This window comes from Perna viridis, chromosome 5 (assembly GCF_037379345.1).
Source record: "Perna viridis isolate PV_CMFRI_1.1 ecotype Kerala chromosome 5, ASM3737934v1, whole genome shotgun sequence".
NCBI lineage: Eukaryota > Metazoa > Mollusca > Bivalvia > Mytilida > Mytilidae > Perna > Perna viridis.
The window spans coordinates 27,956,188-27,983,397 of NC_142449.1; the positions used below are offsets into that span (position 1 = coordinate 27,956,188).

The 27,210-nt window shown below is 31.7% G+C and overlaps 1 protein-coding gene across 4 annotated transcripts; it reads left to right on the forward strand.

Moving 5' to 3' along the window:
* Window positions 1-532: 532 nt before the first annotated feature.
* Window positions 533-26,903, forward strand: LOC148616936 (H(+)/Cl(-) exchange transporter 7-like). Of its 4 annotated transcripts, none has more exons than XR_015922327.1 (19): window positions 533-589; window positions 1,976-2,233; window positions 2,627-2,769; window positions 3,094-3,111; window positions 4,565-4,694; window positions 5,619-5,699; window positions 6,562-6,737; window positions 7,902-7,994; window positions 8,695-8,938; window positions 9,523-9,717; window positions 10,029-10,120; window positions 10,678-10,808; window positions 11,848-12,019; window positions 14,277-14,454; window positions 15,589-15,755; window positions 16,300-16,476; window positions 16,945-16,988; window positions 18,046-18,151; window positions 18,519-18,534. XR_015922327.1 is itself a non-coding variant. In XM_088584115.1 (19 exons), the coding sequence occupies exons 2-19, from the start codon at window positions 2,039-2,041 to the stop codon at window positions 21,084-21,086; spliced, it is 2,631 nt and encodes an 876-aa protein (XP_088440241.1). In that variant the 5' UTR covers window positions 533-589; window positions 1,976-2,038; the 3' UTR covers window positions 21,087-26,903. The 4 variants fall into 4 exon arrangements, 3 of the variants coding, with proteins under 3 accessions (XP_088440241.1, XP_088440243.1, XP_088440242.1); XM_088584115.1 differs by lacking the exon at window positions 16,945-16,988 and adding an exon at window positions 20,850-26,903 and having other exon boundaries at window positions 18,519-18,614; XM_088584116.1 differs by lacking the exons at window positions 533-589; window positions 16,945-16,988 and adding exons at window positions 688-970; window positions 20,850-26,903 and having other exon boundaries at window positions 18,519-18,614.
* The last annotated feature ends 307 nt before the right edge of the window (window positions 26,904-27,210 follow it).

The window sequence follows — 27,210 nt, forward strand, 5'->3', positions numbered from 1 at the left end:
GTTGGCCATCATAATGAAACCCCTCCAGCATCATCTGTACTCATGGTAAATTTGCTATGAGCCTTATAAATCGCTGAATTCAACATAGAAAGTAATGGAGACATGAAATGGTGGCATTACTCCTTGTAGTTCAATTATGCAATATGTCAGAGAGTTTGCTCATTCATCAAGCTGTTTCATATAAACCGACATCAAACCTGAATATAAACCAAACTGGCGCATTGCAACGGTGCATCGTGAAATTTGGAGTGTGCTATTTTTTTTTAATGTCCTTTGTAATCAGAATGATTAATTTAAAAATAAATCAAAATTCAATATGATATTAACCATTTACTGCAATAAGCTTGTGTTAAGATACGTTTGAATTCGTTCCCCGAACTTTCCTTTGATACCCTATTTTTGAAATTTTACGATTATTTGAGGTGTAAAAATTCAAAAGAACGATATAAGTAGATTCAGTACATAAGTACTTTGATTTTTTCAAATCAAGATAGATAACGCGGGAAACTCACGAACGACAACCCTTGTAATACTTACGTAGTTAGCTCCCTTTATTACTTTCACTTTGAAGAACGGTGATCTTGGCCAGGTAGATCGTTAGATTTTCTAGACTCAATTTAATATTACCACACAGTCTGTGCCATATGTTTTGTGAACATTTTTTATTAGCTCTAATATATATCTGATCTATTTTTAGCGATGATTTTGGATTATTCAAGGAGTGGTAGTTCATTTTACGACCTTTCCTCCCCTCCGTACCTCGTAATCTTCGAACACTATCGGCAGAGAGTGTATTTTAATGTAAACTCCCTGCTGTCAAGTGCACTAATGACTCTTTTTTATTCGATGCTTATTATGTTATGTAGTTTAACTGTTTCCTCCTCCATTTTCCATTGTAATATTTTGTTAAAAACAATATCTGCAAGTACCAAGAATTGAAGAAATATCAAAAGGTTTACACGTGGAAAAGGTAAGTTTTACCGTAAGATGGTGCATGTACAAGTCAATCTTTAACATAAGCTCTGTAGATTTACCCCGTTTGGATAATATGAGCTACTCCCATGCTAGTCCAAATTTCCTCTGACCTTGCAACCCTCCTCTTTTTTATTTGGATATTGATGTCAGAATCATTTTCCTGTATGCTGATACACATGTACCAAATTTGCTGTTATGTTGACATTTTGAACCGTAATAGAGGAGCTTGTTACTTTTGGAAGGGAACGGAGCAAAACGATTTTTAAAACTGGAATCTAACAGAATATTTTGAAATTCCGCAGAAAAATTATATGTCCACTACCTTTCCAGCATACAGGAAAATGATTCTGGAATCGAACTAGGTAGGTATGACATGCACAATTTCAACAAGAAAGTCGTTAGAAGTGGTTGAAGGGTGGTACTCCGCGGTACCGCTGAATCTCCAACTTTTTGTATGGCACATCGCTCTGACCCCTACCCGACATATCAATATCCAAATAAGGTCAGAGGAAATTCAGACTACTCCCATGCATGGTCGCTTAGATTGTTGGGGACGAAAGCCTGATATACCAGGCTGGAAAATCAGTGAAACCCCTGGGCTAAGGTTAGTGCCTGGAAAGCTGGACAAATGTGAGACTCAAAGCTGTTGGATTTGCTATACATATAACAAAATGAACCTCACATTTTCCTGATTAGGACTGTAATGAACTTAAGTGAAATGAGAGCTAAACAGGGATAAAAATCAGCAATTACCAAATAGCCTGTGGCTACTACCGGTAAATTTTGAGCTGGGCTACCAAACTTTTGGGTAAAATTTAGTTGAACATATAGAAAATATTAAACAAAAATTTAATCTGGGTTACCTGAGCTTGTATTTCCTAATCTATACCCCTGGGCCCTAAGGATTAAATTCTACAGGTATTAGTATGAGACATGTATTGATTCTTGAGTAAAAAAAACCTTGTATTTATGAATAAAATAGCAAATTGAACCTTTTCAGAACTGTGTAACATGTAGATTAGACCCAACAACGGTTGTCTTTTGCTGAGTTATACAATAAACAATGAGTGCCTACGTTCCACAAAATGAAGTGGAGGAATTGCCCACAGATGAAGTTGTCCCTCCTGCAGAACAAACCATGGGTATAAGAGCTTCAATGAGGAACAGGGTCCTGAAGAAGACAGGTCAGACAGTGGAACCACCACGAGATGATGCTGTGTTTTACCCTGGAGATGATGATTATGGTGTATTTGCAAAGGTAACATGAACTTTTTTGTTCCGTATATGAACAGATCTTCAGAAATTCAAGTTTACTACATTAAAAAGAAAATGTTTGATCATAATAAACAAGATTCCCACACCAAAATTGAAATTACCTGTTCCATGTGATGAGAAAGTGAAATCCAGGAACACTGGACTGTGAAATCTGCCTCAACTGAAACTTTTTTTGCAGATTTTGTTTAGACTGGTGTTTGTGAACAGTTTATCCAGGTTCATAATACACTTAAATTAATACAATAGGACATGAAAAAAAATGACTGGTTGAGACAATTACAACTGTTCGGATTATTCAGGGTTCAGTTTAGATAGTTTTTACTATACCTGTATTTTTTTGTTAATAAATAGTTTGTACATTTTCGTTTTTGATTAGGGAAGAGATTATGAACCAGTGTACATCACTCATAAGTATACTGAGGAAGAGAAGAAAACTTTGAGTTCTTTTGAAAGTGTGGATTATCTCCCTCCCCACAGTCAGGTGTACAAATCATGGTTGAGAAGGCAAGGACCTCTTGGGTAAGGACATGTTAGTTGTTTAATGTGTGAAGCACATATATTTTAGTATGAATAATATAGTAATATTTGAATTTTTGGAATATAAATTTTTTTTTTAAGCAGAAACTTCTCGAGGAAATTTTAAACCATGGTTGATCTCTCCCTTACCTTCCAGGAGAAAGGTATGGTGCTTAAGATTATTTACTTTATACACGTGATTGGTTTGGTACAGTGAATGTATAACTTTTTATGATATAACAATGTTTATTGGATAATCTTGATAAACATGAATTAAATTTGACTAGATATCTTGATTTTTCAATAAACTTCTTTTTTTTCGACCAGGAACAACAAAACTAAATGGTAAGACTAAAGTAATCCCAAAACCCAAGTGTCTAGCTTCAAATTACTGAATTGTAAAAAAGTTCTAATTATAAACATTGCAAAGATCACATGAGATTTTGAATACTAGGGTACTTCCTAAGGCCAAGTAGAAACTTTTGTGGTTCTTGTTACCTTACTGTCTTTAGCTTTTTAGTTTTATAATGTTTAAAATAGCATAGCAATAAGGCGCTGTATATATACACAATGTAGTATTTTTTTTCAATCTGAACTTTTAAGTAACTGTCTTTGTAAGAGAGTAATCAAGGGAACCAAGGTTATAGCAGTAATCAAAAGAATGTAATCCAGGGACAAAGACCAGACATGGAAAACAGACACACACAACAAAGAACATAAAGTAACTAAAATCATACATACAAAGTAACAAAAGTAAATGAGCAACTCTGACTCCACTAAAAACTGGGAGCATGGACCAGAATCATGCAAAATCTGAAAAATGTGATACACCTCAAAAAAGGCTACATATTTTTATTTTTGTAATTAAGTTGTTTTATGGGTCTATACTATAAAATGTGTAATTATTCATTCAAATCTGCCTGCACTTAGGAGATAATCGACATTGAAAATACAGTAGATTCTATTGTATTTGAGTGCCATTTACAGAGTTATCTCCCTTAATTTTGAAATCTACAGTGCATTCTATATAATTTTTATCTCCTAAGAACATGTGTGATATGAAAAACCACATGTTTATTTCTGTTTACTATGACATTTCAAACAAAATATCAAAAATAAAAATATGTAGGTTTTTACCCGTGAATTACATTTTGCATGATCCTTAGCTGGAGTGCTACTTAAAGGATAAGAAATAATTCCTTTCTATCTGCCCTATTTTTATGTTGATGTAACAGGAATCACATATATTTTTTACCTTATACAACACATACTTCTCAACCCTACAAAACTAAAGAATGTCAAAATAAAAGCAAACAAGTTAATGTATATGCACATGGCAATGCTTAGCTTCATTTTGAAAAAAAAAGATTGCAATCTTAAACCTGAATATTGAACCCATCCCACTCAGCTGTAGGCATTCTGCTCACAATTTTCGTGCATTAAATCGATGGGGTTATTTTACATAAATTAAACAGCTTGAAATAAGTAACCATAAAAAATGTTGAACTTCATTGAATATGGCATACAAAGTAAATGTCTTCTCTTCATGGAGGGAGGATCTCTTTCATTTTCTCATTTTTTTCTGATTCTTTATTTCAAAGTTTCAGGTTTCATCACAGAGATCAAGTAGCTGCTGATCTCCCTCTGTTACCCTTATGGGGATACCTTCTTTTTGTGATTATTTAATTTCTTCTCTTATACACGGATTGACATAATTTAAAATGTATATCAGTGCCGGTATTTTTTGGTATCTTGTAATGTTTTGTTTTAAGAGTTAAAATATATACTTATTTTGTAGGTACATGCTAGGTAAATGGGTGATAATGGGTTTAATAGGATTTTGTGTTGGAATCATTGGTTTTCTCCTTCATGACCTGATAGAGGCTATAGCAAACTTAAAGTGGAGAATGGTAGAAAAATATCTTGATGTGAGTAAAATGAGCATTTGTGACTAAGAAATGAGTAACATAATGCAGTGGTAGGAAATAAGCGTCTTATAAAAACCTGTGTAGATTATAGTGTTGTCTGTCAAAGAAGGGTACAAACAAAATTACTGAATTGATAAAAGATGGTTTTATCACAATTAAAGGGATGTATGTGTTTATACCAGTTTCCAGCCCTGTTATATAGTGAAATGTTAGCTTACCCACTTAAAAGATGTATTGGTATTTTTTTGTGTAAACAAGATGACTTAACCCAGATAAAAATTGTTAATAGTTGTTACAACATTTATTTGTCAAAATGACATCACTGAGTATTGTTTCTTTTCAATTTGAAATGAAAATTCATACATTTTATTTTTCGATCCAGACATTCAAATTAATAATATTTTGTCAAAAGTTGGTATGTTCAATACCCTGTTACATTTGGAAATTTCAAGTTGTTGATATGTTGATATATCTCCAAAATCTTCAGCATAGAAAATTGTACTGAAATAAACATTTTATTAATACAGAAATAGACCATTTTGCAAAAAGTTTTCCATGTCAGGCATTGGTAAACTGCAAAAAAAAAATTAACTAAACATTATGCAAAACTCAGACTGATTTGATTAAGTTTTTTTGGGGGTCAAATTTGATATGAACTGAACAATACTCATTTTGTATTCATGTTAATATATTCTATTCAATCTAGGTTATTTAATAATGAATTTAATGAAAGAAGTAAGGAAAGTTGATATTTAATTTGTAAAATTTGTAAATGGTAACAGTTAAAGTGAATGTATCTATAATTAGCGTTTGTATGGTGTTATATACTTGACAGTACATCACTTTTGGTTTGAAATAATGTCATGTTCAAACTAGAGTTGTCTCTCTTGTCATTTTATCAAACTGATTTTTTATATTTTACAGAAGCAGGACTTTTCTGTAGCTTGTGTGTTTGCCACTGGATACAGTGTGGTCTTTGTTCTCTTCAGTGCATTTATAGTAGTGGTAAATTTGTATTTATAGCATTTTAAGGCAATAGAGCATTGCCCTTTATTAGATAAATCCTTACTCTTAATTTTCACTGACAAGGGTAAAGCAATCACTAATTAGCTCAAACAAGGAATATAAATCTTCAACATAGGCCCATTTGCTGGTCTCTGTGCCTGGATTACATTCTTTTGATTTCTGCCAGAATCTTGGTTTCCTTGATTACTCTTTCAAAACTATTCATTAGATAAATAGTTATTCAGTGGATAACTTGTTTAGATTTTACTTGCCTTACTGTGAAAGTACTTTAATTCATGGATATCAATTTTCGTGGACAAGGGAAGAAAGGCAAGTTCGTGGATTGTTGAATTTATGCATTTGAGGTTTTCAGTATACAAATCAATGGAAAGTTCATTTTTGTTGGGAACCAAATTTTGTGGTTTGACCTACCCACGAAAACCACAAATATTGGTACCCCATGAACAATAGTACTTCACAGTTTCCAGTGGATAAATTAGTAATTATCAGTTCAAATCTCATTATAAAATGAACCATGGCAATGAAATTATTTTTAAAGTATTAGTTTTTTGTCAGTCATGTCACCTGTTAGTGCTAGTTTTGAAACTTACAATATAACTAGTTATTTTTTTCAAAGAGCTTTGCAATATTTGACATTGTAATTTTAAGAAAATGTCATGAAACTCATATATCTTGAGACGTATGGACTATCAGGAGATCGGTTTATTTTATCTACATGTAATTGTTACTCAACATTGATGGCTTGAAGTATTTTTGGTCAATTGTTTTTTATGATTTACTTGACATTTCTCCGTACCTTCAAATTTTACAGACTAACTACAATTTTCAAACTTTTTTGTAGTTTTTGCGTCCAAGTGCTGGAGGATCAGGTATCCCAGAAGTCTCAGGGTTCCTCAATGGAACACACCTACGTCATATATTCAACATTAAGACATTGGTTGTCAAGTTTTTTTCCTGTGTAGCAGCAGTTGGTTGTGGTCTACCTGTTGGACCTGAAGGACCAATGATTCATATGGGGTATGTACCAACAAAACTTATATCAATTCTCAATTATTATGACTTACTTTTACTGCATGAATTCACTCATTACCATTTAAATTATAATATTTTTTTCAATTATTTACAAAACTTACATTGATAGTTCAAAGTGTTTTGGTTTTTGTTTGTGTGTCCGGCCACACAAAGTGGCAAGGTATTATGTGATACCCCATAGGAAGTTTCGTGTCTGTGTATCTGTCCCCCAGAAGGTTTCTGGATGATAGTTTTAAAACTTGAGAATAGATCAATGAACTTTTGTTTGGAAATTTGCAAATTTATAAAGTACCATGAATTACAAGCCAAGTTCAATTTTCAGGAAAATCCAAAATGTAGTTTTTGAGTTAGGCTATTTTGAACATTTGTTCACCCCTTTTCTCACCATTATGTGACAGCATATCATTTAATGTTTCATTAATGCCCTATTCTGTTCATTTATTTAAGAAACTTCAATTAATAGCACATAGTCTAAACTGGTATTGTAAAGAACATTTTAGTCGTTTAAAATTTTTATTGACAAAGATTTCAAAAAAAAAATTTCTACAGTTTATAAATGAACCTGACTAATTCAGTCCCTCTCCATATCGAGTGCTGTTCTGCTCTTGAGGAATGAATGGAGTTATTGTAAGGAACATAATGTAATGAGTGGATTATTTGGGTTGTATATGAATACACAAAATGGCTCAATGTTCAGATATGATGGTGAGTGTATTTGTCCATCTGTCACACCACTTGAATTTGAGTGTTTCTTGTTGTAAGGAGAAAGCATGATTTGACATGTAATGTTGTACTATGCCACCGAGAATTGAACTCTAGACCACTCAGTGACTAGCCAGCGACTTAACCGATTCGGCTTAAGAATTAATCCTAAAGCCAAGTCAATTAACTGGCTATTTAAATCTCACTACCTACTACAACACAGGTAGGCCGTCCTGCCACCCTATGAACTTGTAGAAAATCATTACGAACTTTAACATTATGCTCTTAACATTTTGAAAAAAAATATACAATTTTATAGCCTAAAACTAAAATCCATTTTAAGTTGCTCCCAAAATTTAAATTTTCATACACCAATATTTTGATGCATATATTTTTGTGTAGTGCACAGTTTATTGGTATTGTAATTATTGTTCCATTATGTTTCAGGGCCTTAGTTGGAGCTGGGCTCAGTCAGTTCAAGTCAGAAACATTGAGATTAACTTTACCTGTGTTTGAAAGATTTAGAACTTCTGAGGATAAGTACGTTATGGTACTATTATATTTCTTTAATGGGTAAAAAAACTTCTCTAGTTTTTTCTATTATATTTGATCCCATCAAATTTATATGCTGGTACCTGGGAGTGTGAAAATTAAGGGGCTGTTGAAATGAACAGGTTGGAAATTATTTAAGGTATCAATTTTTAGAATGACAAAAGTGTACCTACATGTACATGTATTGTAACTTGTCATTGAGTTTCTAATGAAATACGTCATCTCCATACAGTGCTTAAAATTGAAGCCTTTTTCACTTGAAATAGAGGTATTTATATTTATAAGAATTCAATGAAGATACATGTAACAGTAAGTTATCATATTTTCATAAATTAATGAGTTTTAAAGTTTAAGTAACATGGATCCTTCTACTCTCAGTCTTAATTGCACAGTAATGTCATACAATATAACTTTCCTAATGTGACATACATGTTATTTGGCATTACTGATAGTGAAGTTTATATCTTCACCATTTAGAAAACAGATACTTACTTGAAATAACTAACAGTCCTTGACATGTGATAGAAAAGACAAAATATGTAGTCATGAATGAATAACCAATGGATTTGTTTTGCGCATGGAATAAGTTCTGCACTCTCAGTAAATGATTTCTTGTTCAGTAGCATTTGTGTAAATCATGTTTTGCTCACTTCATTTTATATTAAATCCCTTGATCCTCTACATATAGGAGGAATTTTATATCAGCTGGTGCTGCAGCAGGAGTGTCATCTGCTTTTGGTGCACCAGTCGGAGGACTGTTATTTTCAATGGAGGAAGTGTCCTCATTTTGGACTACAACTTTGTCTTGGCAGATCTTCTTTTGTTGCATGATTGCCACATTCACCACAGATTTGTTTAATTCTGCTTTCAAAGGATTTTCTTACACTGGAAATTTTGGGCAGTTCAAGACACAGAGATACATTCTATTTCAGGTATGTATTTTGTAATATGTTTCCCCTCTTAGGTATGGAGACGTATTGTTTTTGCCCCTGTCTGTCTCTCTGTCTATCTGTTTGTGTGTATTTCTGTCTGTACATCACACATTTGTAAAGGCAACTCCAGGGAAACTACTGCACCAAATTTCATTAATTCATGATATGCAGCTGTGTATATTGCCTGATCCACTGAATTCTGTGGGAGTTCTTACTCTTTGAACTTTGGAACATATGTTTTTGTAGTCCAAAACAACCTTTTTAAAATTACTGTTTCAATGTTTTGGACTTACAAGAATGTATATTTCTCTTCTATTCCAAAAGCTGAAGTATACAACTGCTTAAGGATAATGTCTATCTTATAACAGTATTACTTCTATAAAAGTAGTATAAGATTTATATATGTTTACTTTTGTCGATAGAACTGCTGGTTTATAACGTTATACAATGTATGGACTGCTAGCTATAGGAAACTATTATTAATGCTTCAGTCCAGATTATTATGGGGGAAACCTCAATGATCGATATCCTCATTTTATTTTCATTTACAATTTACCATAGAAACTTGAATTTTTAAATTACAGGTAGAAAAGGGTATTGATGTAAACATTCTAATGTTTATACCCACCATGGTGATTGGGGTAATTGGTGGCCTCCTTGGTGCAGTCTTTACCATCCTGAATCTAAAGATGACCAGAGGAAGAAAGAGACTTCTGAACAAAATCAGCCATGAGTGGGCACAGAAAATGGCCAGGATATTTGAGCCTGCTTTGATCATGGTTAGTCACTGATATCATTAATTTACTTAGTCATTTCTTGATAATCAACTCATTCATTGGTTTTCAATTTTGAACCTTGATAGTGTTTAATACAGAAAAGTTAATATCTCATGTATTAAAATTAAACCTTTCCTTGTTTTATTTCCATAGTATAAAAAAAGAGATTTTTTACCCAAGACACTGAAAAAGTGGGATGGGCCTGTGATGCATTTTACAACAGCTTTTGCATTACTAATTTTAAAGAAAAAAGAGTACCAAATGAAATATGATATTTGTAAAATCTACATTTTATTCCTTAAACTTGATTTTAGGTGATAGTCACATTATTTTCTTTATACCTTCCTGGAGCTTTCTCATGTACCAAGAAATACTGTATGCAGCAGCCCACTGGTGGTGAGCCTATGTAAGTAATCTATAGAGTTATCTCTTGAATTTTTTGTTATTATAGATTGTTACATATCTTTTCTTGGCACAATACAATGAGAATGGAAGAAGTTGTCACGAAGGAGGTCACATGACCTTGTCAAAATAAATATCAGTGACATTAAAAGGAAATTAGAGATATACCAATTCTCATTGTTTACATTCTTTTTTTTTAATAATATTTTTCACTTTTTGCATTTCAGCATTTATGAGAAAATCAATCTCATTAAGATGGAAATTTGAACTCTGTTTATGAGTCTCTGCCTGGCCTGATGAAGTAATATGATTTTATTGCTTAGATCAAATTAATGGTCAACACATATTTCATATTTTCAGTGTAGAGCTGATAAAATTTTTTGTTTATTTAGCTGATCATTTTAAAGTACCAAAAAAAGGTGTATTATTTGCTATCATATTGATGATACTTTATGATTTTGGTGGTAATTTTGATAACATGTATAAGGATTAAACTATAATTGGCTGTATAAAGTTGAACTGTACTTAATTTCTTACAATTTCAATTTGATTTGGTTTTAGTTCAAACTGTCTGAATGACACAAGGAACCCCCTACATGTGGAGGATGATGTCAGGAGATATACCTGTCCTCCATGCACCAACTGGAGGGAGGGTACAACAACTTGGAGAACAAATTGTACATATAATGAGAGTGAGTAAAGGGAGATAATTTAAGTATTGAGTTATTTAATATGCAGCTAATTGTTGTAAGCATTTATAGGACTTTATCAGAGGAGGAAACCTCAAAGAAATATTAATTCAATCTGATCAATGCCTTCTATGAATTTGCCTTATTAAGTTTTCATAGGGAGTAGAAAATCACAACTGAATTATTTTGCCACACAAGCCAATTCAATAGGTACCATCAGACTGTATCAACCATAATGGCCTTATTGATATGTACTGACAGACTGTTTCAACCATAGTGGCTGAGTCGATAGCACTGACAGACTGTATCAACCATACCAACTGCCAAATCAATGGCACTGACAAACTGAATCTACCATACTGGCCAAATCTATGGCACTGACAAACTGAATCTACCATATTGGCCTTATGAATGTGTACTGACAGGCTGTATCAACCATAGTGGCCAAATCAATGGCACTGACAGTCTGTATCAACCAAATGAGCTGCCAAATCTATAGGTACCATCAGACTGTATCAAACATACTGGCCTTATTGATGATGCACTGACAGACTGTTTCAACCATAGTGTCCAAGTTAATAGCACCGACAGACTGTATCAATCATACTGGCCAAATTAATGGCACTGACAAACTGTATCAACTATATGAGTTGCCAAATCAATGTGTACTGACAGACTGTATCAACCTAAGTGGTCTAGTCAGTATCACTGACAGACTGTATCAACCACACTGGCCAAATTAATGTGCACTCACTGACTGTATCAACCATAGTGGCCAAGTCAGTGGCACTATCAGACTGTATCGACTATACCAGCCAAATTAATGTGTACTAACAGACTATCAAACGTATTGGTGAAATCAATGGGCACACACATACTGTATCAACCACTCTAGCCAGGTCAATGGTAATGACAGAATACATCAAACAAACTGGCTAAGTTAATAAGTACTGACAGACTGTATCGCTATGAAATTTTCTGCAATTAAACCAAGCATGATTATGTCTATAATATTTGATGGTTTACTGTTTTCACCTTTCAGTGGCTACACTAATGTTTGGTACATTAGAAGAAACTGTTGAACATCTTTTTTCTCGAGACACACATTTAGAGTTTGGATACACTTCTTTACTTGTGGCTCTGCCCTTCTACTTCGTTATGATCTGTTGGGCAACAGGAACTTCTGTAGCATGTGGTGCTTTAGTTCCTATGCTGTAAGTACCATTATACTAATACACTACCCAATGTTGTGAGAGTACTTTAATTTGTGGATACATGTACCAATTTTCATAGTTTAGGGAAGAAACTCATGCTGGTTGATTCTTGAATTTGTGGTCTTGAGGGATTTAGTATACACATCAATGGAAAACTTCTTTTTGTTTGGAACCTAATTTCGTGATTGGGCCTACCCACAAAAACCACGAAAATTGGTACTTATGAACAATAGTACTTTCACAGTAGTCCTTTTCCATATTCCCAACTTTGGCTTAATTTTTTTTTAATTTCAAGGGAAGGTAAGTAACTTTCCAATCTGACACTGGTTTATTGTCTGATTGGAGCAATGGACAGACATTGACTTCAAATTCAAATATTTGAATTATTGGAGCTGCGGGAAGTACTTGGATACTTTTAAATACCTTATTTCAAACCATTTAGTCACCTACCGAAGTGAAAATAGTTTTTAGTTTCAAGGAAAAATATGTACAGTTCTTCCTTTCCCCAATGAGACCACCAACTAGGTTGTTGTGTGTTGATGTGTTCCTTTTCTTTGAAAAACTTGCTAAAATGGTCTGCATTTCATAAATATGAAAAAGGACTATTGGCTAGGATACACAAGATATATAATGCTTAAAAGTGATTCTTTTTGCAAATTTCCAATTTAATTGTTATATCAATACATGTTTTATCTTTTGAGATCTTGTCCTTTCTTATGAATGTAAGCATTAAATTTTCTCACCCTGCTACTTTGTTGTCATTTTAATGTTTCTGGCATTATTTTTTTTCTTTGGATCTTTTTTATTTTTAAGAATAAGTCAACAATAGCCACTTTTAAAAGGTAAAAAGAAACTACAGACAAATAAATTGTAAAAAAAATATAGAGAATATAGGCCCAAATTTTTGGCCTTCCCGCTTTCATCTGGGGTAAAACATATTGAAAAGAAGACAGACCTTGGTCCACTTTCCAACAAATATATTATATTTTTTATTTGTACCTTAATATTGCTACATTTTGTAAAGGTTTACTACAGTTCAGGTTTTGCTTCTTTTTAAGTAGCACTCCAGCTAAGGATCATGCAAAATGTGATTCATGGGTAAAAAGCCTACATATTTTTATTTTTGATATTTTGTTTGAAACGTCATAGTAAACAGAAATTAACATGTGGTTTTTCATGTAACCCGTGCTCTTAGGAGATAAAAATTATATAAAATGGACTGTAAATTTCAAAATTAAGGGAGATAACTCTGTAAATGGCACTCAAATACAATAGAATCTTCTGAATTTTCAATGTGGATTATCTCCTAAGAGCAGGCAGATTTGAATGAATAATTACATATTTTATAGTATAGACCCATAAAACAACTTAATTACAAAAAAAAAAAATATGTAGCCATTTTTGGGGTGTATCACATTTTTCAGATTTTGCATGATTCTTACATAGACAGCTACTTAAGTTCCTAGTGTGATAAAGGCAATTAAAATCAAATAAGAATAATAAGATAATTAGTTGGAAAGATTGATTAACGGAAATATGATCAGGAGTGCCAAAGAATGCCTGCATTTAACGAGTGTGGGGAACTTGTTTCCCGCACAAGTTAAATCTTAATGCATTCTTGGCACCAGTGATTATATTTGTGCTATTCACAATGACTAATAGTATATCCTGTAATATTGATTTTCTCAATTATTGGTTGCTATTTTCAACATGAATTTTAATTTTGTAGAAGTCGGATTGATATTTGTGTTGTGACATATTGGAGAAGGTCTGAGGGTGAAATTACCAAGTTCATTTCACAGTTTGAATTATCAAAATTTTTTATTCTGGGTAATTCAGTAAATCATTGTTATCTGTGCAATGAAATTACATATAAATATTAAACTAAGTGCTAAAAATGTGTTTTATGAGTTTACGAGTCAGAAAAGTCATAAAATGAATTAATCTATTTTAACTTGCTAAAGTGTATTAGGTAACTTGATTTGTCCAGAAAAAACGACATCCTTCCTTCCTACTGTTCTTCCTTCTGTTGTGTAGAGGAGTGCCCATCTTTTATCTGTTTCTTGAATAGAATTTATTGTAACTTTCACAGAATCTTTATTGTATATTCCCATTGTGCACCTCTTGTTTTAGATTTTAATCCAAATCAGTTTAGAGGTCAAAAGGTGCATGTTTTCAAATGGGGGGGAGTGATTGGTATCGGGTTAATGAGACTTCTCACAGTTTTTTTTTTTCTATTTTTTTTGATCATTTTTAGTTTGGTAGGAGCATTGTATGGTAGAGCAGTTGGAGTATTGATGACGAGTATGTTTGGTGTACATAGTGAAGATACCGGATACTGGGCATGGATAGACCCAGGATCCTTTGCTCTGATTGGAGCAGCATCATTCTTTGGAGGTGTTACTAGGCTTACTCTAGCTGTCACAGTAATTATGGTAAGGGTTGATGCCAATAAAAGTAGAATATCAAATGTGGCAGATCAGAAGGTGTAAGAAAATGTTCATGTACGATAAATGATTTCTCATAGAATTTCAGTTTGTGGGAATGTTTTGTAATTTGTAATGTAGTTTAGCATAATTGGTTAAACCCAGTATGGAACCTATTTTTTGTTGCGTGTCTTGTTTTTCATGTGACAGCTTTAAATAGTCAAAGTTTATATAGGCATCAGTATTCGGTAGATATGAGTTCTCCAGTTTTTGATACATTCAAGTACTGTCTGATGATTTAAGTGCAAGTCTGTCTAAGAATCAAGCCTAAATGGGAAATATCAGAAACATGCAAAAAAAAAAACACCAATCTGACGATACAAATTCACTCAGATATGATTTCTGTATTTTAAAGTACCACTTTTTGATCTCTGCATTGCTGGATATGTTCAGAAATTTTTAAGAAAGTTAGAAAATGATACTTTTGAGTTATAGCCCTCAATTGGACATAGATTAAGTAAAGAGTAACAAAAAATCAATTTGTTATATATATATAATTGCCTGGAGACACATATAGTCAAAGACAATATTCATTTTTAAACTGTGAAACTTGATAAATTAAGATTTGTCTGTTATGATAATGAACCAAATTAAACTATATTCATGATACATTTAAATGCATGATAGCATTCATTAACATATTTTATATTCAAATATCATAAGTAAATGTACTTTTTTTCTGTTGAAAATTACACAAATGAACTCTTTTTAAAACTCAATTTTCCAAAATGGAGTCAAATGTAATTCAAAAGTAATCAGTGATTACAGAGCTTTGAGAACTGTAATCGATTTAATTTGATCACAAGTAATTGAAATCAATGTTGATCACTGATTACTTTTGATTACTCACTATTTGTAATGGATTACAATTGATTACAATTACTGATTACAATTATCCTAATCCTGAAGTAGACACAAAAAATATTTCTTTCATTCATTTATTATATCATCCATCATCTTTGTAAAAACTAAAATATAAAAACCTTATGAGTGTGTTCATTTGACAGAATTCAATAGAACATGCAAGCACCAAAATGTATGCATTTGCAGTAACTAATATATATGATTTATTGTGACCTACAGATGGAGCTGACCAATGACGTCCAAATTCTACTTCCTGTTATGGTTGCCGTAATGGTTGCTAAGTGGGTTGGTGATTTTTTCACACATCCTGTTTACCATGCCTTGATGGAATTGAAATGTATACCATTCTTAGATCCTGAACCTAGGGTTACAATAGATAAGAAAAGGTAATGAATATGAATTGAACGTTTTATAAACCTGTTATACATGTATTAAAATGTACGTTTTTGTGAATTTAAAAAAAAAAAAATCACATGATTTTTAAAATCCCTCAAAAACCATTTTCTGTTCATATATGAAGTCCTATGGAAAGCATATAAGCATAAAATTTTTATTTTCTGTTTGATTATTAATTGATTTTTTCACCTAAACATGATTTTCATTGTGGTCCTAAAGGGAGGAAAAAACTGGTAACTAACATAGTTTCAGGTGTATTTCAATCATAACTAACATATAGTTTCAGGTGTTTTTCAAACATATGAAAAACATTGTTTGCAGTTTTCCCTGCATAAAATTGAACTAATTCTTACATTCAAATGTGTTCATGATGAATATTTGATGTTCTGCAATATCAAAGGTGCATTAAGATATACATTTATTATTATATCCTGAGATAAACATGAGTTACCAAATTTGATAACTAATGAAATTCATTCCAATATGCAGTATACAAAGAAAACTTATTTTTTGGTGCTGTATTTCTTATATTAGAGTTGAATTGGAATTGTATTGTGCAAGAGACATCATGGCATCGCCAGTAACTACCATCCATCGGAGAGAGAAAGTAAGAGTTCTGTCAGATTTACTGCTAAATACATCACACAGTGGCTTCCCCATCGTCAAGACAACCAAATATGGTGACAATTGTTTTTTAGGCATTATATCCAGGTATAGTTATTATGTTATGGCTATTTATTTCAATGGTTTGCCTAAATTCTAAAAAAGGCATTCTGTTCTGAATACCAGTATTCAGATAGTGTTTAATTTAAGTCCTGAAATTAATAGTTATAATTGTCTATCCAGTATGCACTCTGAATAGACAGGTTTTAGTTTATTTTAACTTACCATCCACCTGAAATGAGCACACAACCATTTATTTTACAATTTATTGCCATAATGGACATATTCCTCATTTGAAAACTAGGAGTTAAGTATTGTATACCTGAATAGTCCAACATCTTTTTTATACATCAGATGAGGGAAGGGTGATTCTCTGACTTGCAAATCAAGTAGACTCAGCATAATGCTTGTCTTTCTATTTGATTTTTTTTTTTCAAATAGTAAGGTCTTCACCATCATGATAGTAACTAGTAAAAAAAATCATTGGAACTCAAAGAAATTTTTTTTTTCAAATAGGGTTTGTGAAAAACATGTACTGCACATGTACATGAAGAATTTGGGTAAGAAAATTATGTATGCACAATGTTTACATTATTTTCAGTTAGGAGTATTATAGTGTTACACCAACCAGTGTTTACTTACTTTCAAAGTCTTTCAAAACCCTTAATTAATTAAAATATGACATCCTTAAGAGGCTTCGAGACCACAACTGTGGTCGATTTTCGATTGCCATTTGAGTAGCACGTGACTTATTGGGCGTGGCTTGTGTGTGTGTAAATTACTGCCCACCTTAATCGTGTTAACAAACACACGTAACATTCCAATGTGTATCAGCTGTTTTCATTCATTTCAACAGTGTGAATGAACATCAATTTCATGTTATATAAAGGTATTGAGTGTAATGTTTAAGAAAAGTTATAAATTACTTACACACATACTCAGGAGCACTTGCCACATGCTCCATCATGTATGAAACCAAGCAACAACAATCGTCAATGATTGAAACATTGTACCTATCCATGTGTGAACACTGTGACCTTATAATGCAAACAACTATTGCCATATCTAACATCCTTCTACTTAATGTGCCCTTTCCTTCATTATAAAAAATACAAAGCAAATTTCACCAGCGACCATTTCAACTGACATAGCTAGTGTAAACTGTACAGCCAAATATGGGGCGTCTGAGGTGACCACAATAGGTCAGGAAAATGTAAAGAAGTGTTATTGTCCTATTAGAATTCTCCTTATCACTATTGCTCAGAGTAAAATAATACAACATAAATGATCATCTCGTGGTAAAACAATGAGAAAATGGAGTTACTGTGATTGATTTCTTAATTGTATTGAAGTGATGAAAATTATGCAAGCTTCATATTTGTTCCATCCCCTCACTGACTTCAAGTTTTTGAATGAACAAAACTAAAGTCAGGTGTTGTACATAATTTTTATTTTATAATGAGATGATGTAGAAGTTTATGGAATTTTAATTTCATGGATTTCATAAAAGTTTAAGTAGAAAAGTTATGTTTTATTGGGATTTTGAATTTTGTCCACAAAACACTAATAATGGTACCCAATAAACATTGATTCTATTTGAGAGTTTTGTGTTTTCAGATTAGAGCTGACCGTTTTATTGATGAATGAGTCCATATTCCAGCCAGATACTGTAGAATCAGGAGATGTTGAACCCAGTGATGCTCACTGGATTGATTATGAGCAAGTAAGAGCTCACTTTTTATGCCTGCAACCCTTTCATAAAAAATGTAGAGCTGAAGATTGTGCATACTTATTTTTTCTTCAATTTTCTTGGGAGAAACAGATTCTCTTTCACCAATGACGGGATTTAGACTATTTTTCCACTCTCAGTAGTGAAATTTAGATTTTACAACATAAATAACTCCAAATTAAAAAAAAAAAAAAGAAAAATTGCCATATTATGTGATAAATGATATAGCTAAGCTGACCAGTTCTGTGTTCAGTGCCGGCAGTCAGAACAGTAGAACTTACTGTCCCCTTGAGGGAATGACCTAAAATGTACACCTGGTATTTGAAAAAATACCATTTAAGGTATATTTTTGCTTTTACAGATGAACATTACAAAGTTAGATGACCCACATTTATTAAGTAATGCACTGCATAGATACTTGGACGAGGACAGATATAAAAATACCTATATTGATTTGGTGAGTTACTAATATACATGTTTGTAATGAAATATTTTGCCAGCAAGTATGAATAAACTTGAAGTTTGAAGGATTTTGAAGATGATGATAACTAGATGCAGTTCTTATAAACTTATCCATGGGTAGAGATTCTTTTTAAGTCATTTATCCTTACACCATACCTATTAGCCCTCTCACATTAAGGGGGAGACTCCCACTAAATCAATGAAACATTTGGAATAGCCCACATAAAAATATAAGATTTGGTTGAGGTTTATGGTTAAAATTTCTCTGTTTTTTTTTTTTGTGGAAAATACTATATAATTGAATTTTGACATCAAAAATTGGCTTTTATGTGAAAAATCTCCCTCACTAGACAGTGTTAATGATGGTGGGGGGGAAGAGGAATCCCACATGAACTGTCTCAAAAGTTAAATGATGTGCCTTACACTTGCTTTAGATTTGAACCAATGTTAACTTATCTAAGCATTATTGTCAGATATATATATATAGAATATTGGTCAATCATACTTCAATATTCTGCTGACATTTACTGTGCTAACTGTATACTGTATAGCAGGTAATTTTTATGGGTTGCTAATTATCATGGTGTTTGCAAATTGAAGAGGTCTGTCTAAATACACCAAAATAAATTCATGAAATATTTAATCTCGGATTAAGTACTTTGTACACCATTTAGCATCTGCCATAATAAGAAACGCCAAAAATTTTCATATTCTTTTTTTCATAAAAATCTCTAAATTTTACGCCTGACAAAATAACTTGCCATATGGTATTTTGCTATTATTTTCTCAACTTTAGTTTGAAGTTTTTGTCATAAAATAGGTAGTTATCACTTTTCTATGCATATGAAGTCCTACATACTTCAATTGATAAAAACTATGTTAGTTCTGGCCTGGGCACTACAAAATTTGAAATACTTAACTCTGAGGAAAATCTCAGTTTAAGATATTTTGCTTAATTGGGCGCAAGCGACAGAAAATGTTGAAATATTAATCAGAGCTTGTTGCTTTGTAATGGTACAAGCAACAAGCTCTGATTAATATTTCAACATTTTCTGTCGCTTGTGCCCAATTAAGCAAAATATCTTAAACTGAGATTTTCCTCAAATTCCTTAAACTCAAACGACCAATCAGAACACCTTAAACTGAAAATTTTTGAAAGAACTCAGGATTTGAAGAAATTCTCAACTTAGATTTTGTTATGGAACCTAGACTAGGCCCCAACACCACAAAACTTTAAAAAATACACTTGAGTCAGACAAAATTCTAAACTGTTTGTTATGTCATCAATTGATTGAAGTTAACAATGGAAGTCAAGAATATTCTATTAGAAGTGTAAAGAAAAAAATCAACTGGTGTACATGTATTTCAAAAGTCTAAGGTGTGTATAATTTCTTATATTTAAATGTGAAGGTATTTTGTGATGAAACAAAACAAACTATTGGTACACTTTGATTTCAATAATATAGTTAAGGGGATTAGCCAATGTATTTTGGTCTTGAATTACCTAGGTAGATTCACTTTGTCAATTATTCACCTTTTATTGCTCTATTTGTTTTTTAAATTCAGATTCAATATTTGATTATAGTCTCACCACATACAAACATACATATTTAAAATCTAAAAAATAAAACTTAAGTATTGTATGCACCAATCTTAAAAGATTTATGAGAGAGTGTTGAAAGACATAAGTGTATTTTATATACAATTATATACCTAACAATTATAAAACAGAGTTTATTTCTTAAAAATTAACATGTAAAACTATTAACATGTTTTTAGAATTACCCGATAGTTATATAAAAGACTTTTTCCTCTTGGTAAAATATTGCTGCAGGTTTTAACAGTTTGACAGCTATGTATATTACTTATATTTTCATTATTAAATGAAAATACAAAGTTTTCTTCTTCTGATTACTGAGTAAAATGTTCATTTAAATGTGTTGCATCATTTAACATAGGTTGCTGAAGATCTGCATACACAGGGCATTGTATAACAACATGTAACTCATCTTCAGTATCAGTACTGCAATTGAAACAGAATTGAAATCAAAGTGTACCAGTAGTTTGTTTCATGACAAAATACTTTCACATTTTAATATATGATAATTTGCTATGGCACTTTTAAAAGTATAAAGAAAAAATCAATGTGTATATCTATGCTAAAAGTTAAAGGTGTGTATAATTTCCTATTGCCTTCATGGACCTGCAGTATTGTAATCTTCTTTTCCAGAATAAGTACATGAATGACTCATCCTTAGCAGTTCCTGAGAAATTCTCACTGCAGAGAACATACATAATTTTCCGTACTCTTGGACTGCGCCATTTGACAGTAATAGATACATCCAATCAGGTCACAGGAATAATAACCAGAAAAGATTTGATGGGGCATAACATTGTAGAAAATCTTTCTAAAATTATTACTCAACCTAGTCGTCTAGAGATGAGGGAATTCAATGATGTTATATAGATGGGACAATTACATGTAAAAGCATGGGAAGGAATGTCATGAAATAGGAGTTAATGCTCCATGTCTTGCCAAAATACTCATTTTTTTCTCAATATTTTACATTTATACTGTGGATGTTCTGTTGTTTGTGGGGTACCAATTTTCGTGGTTTTCATGTGTAGACCAAACCACGAAATTTGGTTCCCAACAAATAGGATATTCATATTGATGTGTATACTGAAAACCTCAAAACCACGAATTCAAGAATCAACTAACCTGTGTTTCTTCCCTAATCCACGAAAATTGGTATCCACAATTAAAGTAGTGTCACAGTAGGTTTTCTTATCAAACAATTATATTTTTTTTCATTGTTTAAAAGTGCTGCACATGCTTTCCTGTTTTCATGCTACTATCAAGACTAAAGAAAAAAAATTAAACAAATCAAAAGGACTTTGAAATTAGGATTATACCTAGAATAATGTTGCATGCATCTCTGTGTTGGTCAATGGTCCTACAGTTGAATCATCATTTGGTCAAAAATAAAATATAAAATTTCAACTTACAATTTCACTAGACTTTGATAAGTCATTTCTCTAAGTTTTTAGATAATGTAAACTGAATTGATTAAAATTTATGGGTCTTTTTCAATTTTGTAGGGATTAAACACATGTGCCCCCCCCACCCCCAAAGTGGCCTCTGAATTCAGTCTATATGTTAATTTACATTAAACAGCTGTGTTTAATCACTTACTCATGGTCATTGATACCATGTGATGTATACATGTACATGTATACTAATTGGGCAGTATAGCATCCAGAAATTTTTATACTGGGAAAAGTTTTGTTCTAGGAGTTAATTAAGTGAGGTTTCAACCAAGAAGGTTTTAAAGATGTGTTCCTTGGACCTTACAACATCCACCACTCTTATTATTAGCAACTGTGGTCTTTTGACAGACCAACAGAAATAAGTTACAGCTGTTTTCATTACAGGTCTCAAACTTTTTGGGAAGACAATATTTTTTCTTTCAGTGTGTTTCATGGAAGAAAGCTCTCTTTCATTTGTTTTTGTTTTCTAATTTTTCATTCCGAGATTTGTGAGAGCTTATTTCACTTCTTGCATAGGTTGTGCCTTTTTTAATTGTTTTTGGTCACATATCATGATTTGGTCAGTATTATTCTTCCCACTCACATTTTGGCAACAAGAATAACGGATGAAGGAAAATCAAGAGGGCCACTACTTTAGTGTTAACTTCCCTTTTATAAAGGTTGTACAGGGCTTTCTAACAATTTGTCATGTCATTTTTAAACTACCACAGAAAAATATTTGAGGACGTGTAGTGGTATCACCTTGTCATTGTTTCGTTAATTTATGATAACTTGAGTAAAACTTGAGTAAAACATTAGTTTTTATGAAACTCTATTACACATTATTCCTAGAGTGGAGGCCCTAAAGCTTTTGCAGGTCTTTGCCCCTCTTTAAAATAAGGAGATGAAAGGGGAAAAATATGTAATTAGAATTGATAGAAATGGTTTATTGATAATCTGATTTTAATGATTCTGTTGTCTGTGTGCTCTTTTTGATATTCTTATTTTGAGATTTTTTACAGAATGAACTTATCTTTTTTAAAGCTTTGGAGCTGTAAGGGTACAGAATAAGGCAACACCAAAAAATCAACTTTTTATGTTTCTGGTCTGATTTGAAAAAAAAAAAAACAAAAACAAAAAAGCAAAATTTATTAGATTCCTGATGACAGTCCTTGTAAGTGATTTACTATCAGATTTCAGATAAATACAAGTCTGTCAAAAACTAGTGTTGTGTCAACACTTTCTCAAGTGCTGCAGTCTAATCATGCTGCACTCTTTATTTATTCAATATTGATAATTTTTTTCTTGAGTGTGGTTTTTTTTTTCTCTAATCTGACAAGAAGGCCTCCATTTTCGTGGGGAAGTACTGCAGTGTTTTGATATTAATAACTGTGTGTGTGCTATTTATTTTATTTTTTTTAAATGTATAAAAAAAATGGTTTTAAAACTTACAATGTATGTAGTTTTACATATTTTATGAAGAATTATTATACACTAATCTTTGAAGAAGCTGTATTTAAGAGTTTTGTTCTGTGTGACCTACCATGTCATGTTGATTTGGAAATTACTACCCTTTTTTTATTTTATTATTATTGCAAAAAAAAAATATGATGACTTGGGTTATTTCATCTCAAGAATATAGAAATTTTCATTATGGAATGATAATTTTTTCAAATACTTTTTTTACATAGAAAAAAAATAGATAAATAAAACTCAAGCCTATATCCTGATCTTTTCAGTGCAGTCTTTGCAAGAATCATGCAAATGCTGTGATATGTGATACACCCCAAAAAGGCTACCCACACTTTTAATTTTGTTTTTAAGATGTTTTATTCGTCTATTTGTGATCCATCCAGTCTGTCTGAACGTACAAGATAATTCACATTGAAAATCCAATAGTTTCTATTGTATTTCAGGGTCATGGACAGAGTTATCTCCCTTTATTTAGAATTCTTCAATACATTCTCTATAAAGGATATCTCCTAAAACCAAGGATTATATGAAAAGCCACAAATTAAATTCTGTTTATTATAACATTTGCAACAAAATATCAAAAATAAAAATATGTAGTCTTTTCAATGTATGTATCACATTTTGCATGATTCTTAGCTTGAGTGTTACTTAACTAGAAATTGAAAAAAAAACCTAGCTTTCAGGGCAGTCCATTGAAAGCTTACAAAGCTTTGTGATTGTACAATGAGCCTTTTCAGAAAAAAAAAAACTGATATTGAAATACCACTATAATGAAGTAGAACATTGTACATGTTTGCAATGTTTCAGTCCAGTTTCTGTGAATGTCAAAGATTATGATCATTTTTCATTATGATTTAAAAATGGTATAAAATATGTACAATTACTTTATACATATTTTTTTGCATTTTAGCTCCTTATTAACCTGAATAAGGAGATTGATTTTGTGTTTCATTTATATCATCATGTAAAGTTTTACTGTGTATACAATAATGATATTCAAACGATTCTGAGTTACTCTTCAACTCCTTAGATGGCAGTTACCCAAAAGAACTGCCTTAGGTTCCATAATTAAATGAAAAATTTGAGGAGATTTTAATTTTCTATCGATATTTGTTGAATCTTCTGATAGAAGTGAAAGTTCACAATGGAATTGTTAAAGAAAGACCAACTCAGTCCTGTGAACATCATTAATGTATGTGGTGTAAAATTCATTTCATCCATGACACTGTTTATTCATGTATGACTTCGTACTTTAATATATGTTATTTTCAAGCTGTCTCATGGGGAACAAAATACTACTGCAATTTCCTGATCACAAAAGTATAGATGTTTATTTGTGCAAATACTGCAATACTTGTGTATATACAATTAAGATTTATTGCTAAAAATTTATGAATTGTAATCATAATGATTTAAAATTAATTATGATCCAATTGTGCCAAATCATTACTTATTTTTGTAATATTCTAAAATTTGGTTACATGCCACCAATATAGAAAAATAAAAATTACTTAATGAATTTTTAAAATTAAATTTTATTTTATAAGAAAGAAGCCATTTTAAATGTTGTTTTACTTCATTCAATCAATATGTTGTCAAGGTTAATCTTACTAGTGGCTTCTTGATATACCACATATATGTGAAATCTAAGGATGTACTATGTTATTTGTAGAACCTTCACTTCTGGTGGGCAGTTTTCTAATGCAATTAAACTAAACCCATATTTTGAGAATTATATACTGACATATATGGAAATATGGAAATATTTCTTGTATATAGTTTTTTCAGCTTAAAGCTAGAGTCAAGTCTAGCAAAGTTATTGAGAATTTAACTAATAGCTTAGATGCCAATTGGTAGTTTGTAACCTATTATACTGATAGATATAGGTTTTTATCTAAAATAAGCTGTATAATATTATATCAGGGACCAAAGAAAACTGTGAATAGCACTTAACATTGATAATGACTACTGGATAAGTACAGTTATGTGGAAGAAAAAATACCTGCGGCACAGGGGCTTGCTCTTACTATCAAATATGCTAGATAATCAGAATTTCCCTGGCACTTATCTTGTGATCTACTATGACTCTAGAATGTGCAGGAAAATTTGTGTTCCTAGTATTATTGCAAACAACAGGATAAGTGCCCAGCAAACCGGGTTTGTCTAGCAATGTCAAAGTTTGCAGTAGTTTCACTTTTGGTCCAAGTGATTGTAGAAATATTGAGTTTGGATGCACAAATCCTTGTATTGATTTGATTAGAAGTATTTGATGTTCGTACTTGTGTTTATTTATTAGATTCATCAATTGTCAAGTGATTGCTGAGCAATAAATAGTAATATATATGATTTTATTTGAAAAAAAATTGAGTTCAAGCAAGGCACCCTCAAATCTAGGTGCACTATTTTCGTGTTAATATATATTTGGGCTGCATATTTGATATTGGGAGCAAGCCCCTGTGCTTGCAGTTGCTAATTTATTGTTTGTTTAAAGTATATTAATATGTAGTTGCAATAATTCGTTTCAATCTATGAAAGTAGTTTTTCTAGAAATTTAACTACAGCATTATTTTTTACAATTTTTAAGGCATGACATACTGAAATATGCATATGTGATTTATTTGTTGTGTAATAAATTGATGTTGTTTATATATATATATATATATATATATATATATGAGGCTGTCAATGTTAAAATCTGGCATATCCTGTGATATTGGTGGCACAGGGTAAATTTTAGCCTACTGAATTTTTTTTCCCGAAGTAATGTTTATATCCTATGACTGTCCAGTAGTATAAAGATTTTTTTTTTAAGTTGACAGTGGGTGGCTCAGAAAATTACTCTTAAATTTCCTAACAAAGCAACCAAATTTTGCACAAAATAAAAAGATATTTCCCATTTTCAATGAATTTTAATGCTTTCTACAAAAATTTATTTGTTTTTAACCATTGCAGTTAATTGAAAACTAACATTTGACTTTGTGATGTGAAAGGGATGGAAAATTTTTTAAAACAAAGTTTGTCATGTGCTGCCAACTGTCTGGTTTTTGCATTGACTCTAAACATCTTAATGTTAATCATCATTTATCAGTATGCTTAAATTTGTAGGTCAAGGTCAGGAACTCAGGCTACTCATGCATACCCTAAGTCTAGCTATATAACATTATGGAATAAATGGCATATATGTTCACATGAAAGAGTTCATTGTGATTTATGCTCAAGTTGTAGGTCAATGGTCAAAGTCAGAACAGCACAGACGGGATTCCATCTGAATGTCATGTACTTTAAATTTTGAACATTGGTAAAGAATCGTGCTGTAAGTATTCTCCCATTGGTTAGATAAATTTAGCTTTCTTTCAATTTAGATGGAAAGGAAATTGTAATGGAATTTGTAAGAATTGTTGTTAGAAATATTTCTTTATACAGTGACCTCTGTCTAAACGAAATGACCTATGAACTGGATGCTTTGTACAATTTATGCAGGTGTTTGATTAACATAGGTTGAAAATTATTAAAACTGTCATAAACAGACAGCTGAAAATTCTGGTTTGAACAGGTCTCCAGTTTACGTAGGGTTTGTTTTAGACAGGGTTTCACTAATATATTCATTCATGTAACTGTTGTCTCTGTAAAAATTCAAGACTGATGTGACCTAACACTTTACTATTAACAAAATGTGGTAACTATTTTTGAATTGTTGATTTGTTGATTGTATTTGTTAAATGATTGTTAATTAATATTTATTTTTATATAATTTTTATTATTAAAATATTTGTGAAACTGGTTTTGTTTCTATTTATTGTTATTTTGTAGGACTGTTTTATATGACAGCCTTAAATATAATCTCAAGATGCCAAGTTCTTTTTTTTTTTAAATAATGATTTATGGTCTGTATTTTCTGGATTTTTGTTGTGAGATTTTCATTACTTGGTGTAGGATTGATGGATGATAATGTTGATTAAATAATGTCTGCCCAGATTTATTACCCTCTCAAAAAGACCCAAGATTGCTTGAAATTCTAGATTTGAGGAAATTTATTATTTTAAAATTTTGTGGGTAAATTTAATTATTTGAAATTAACAGTAATGAAT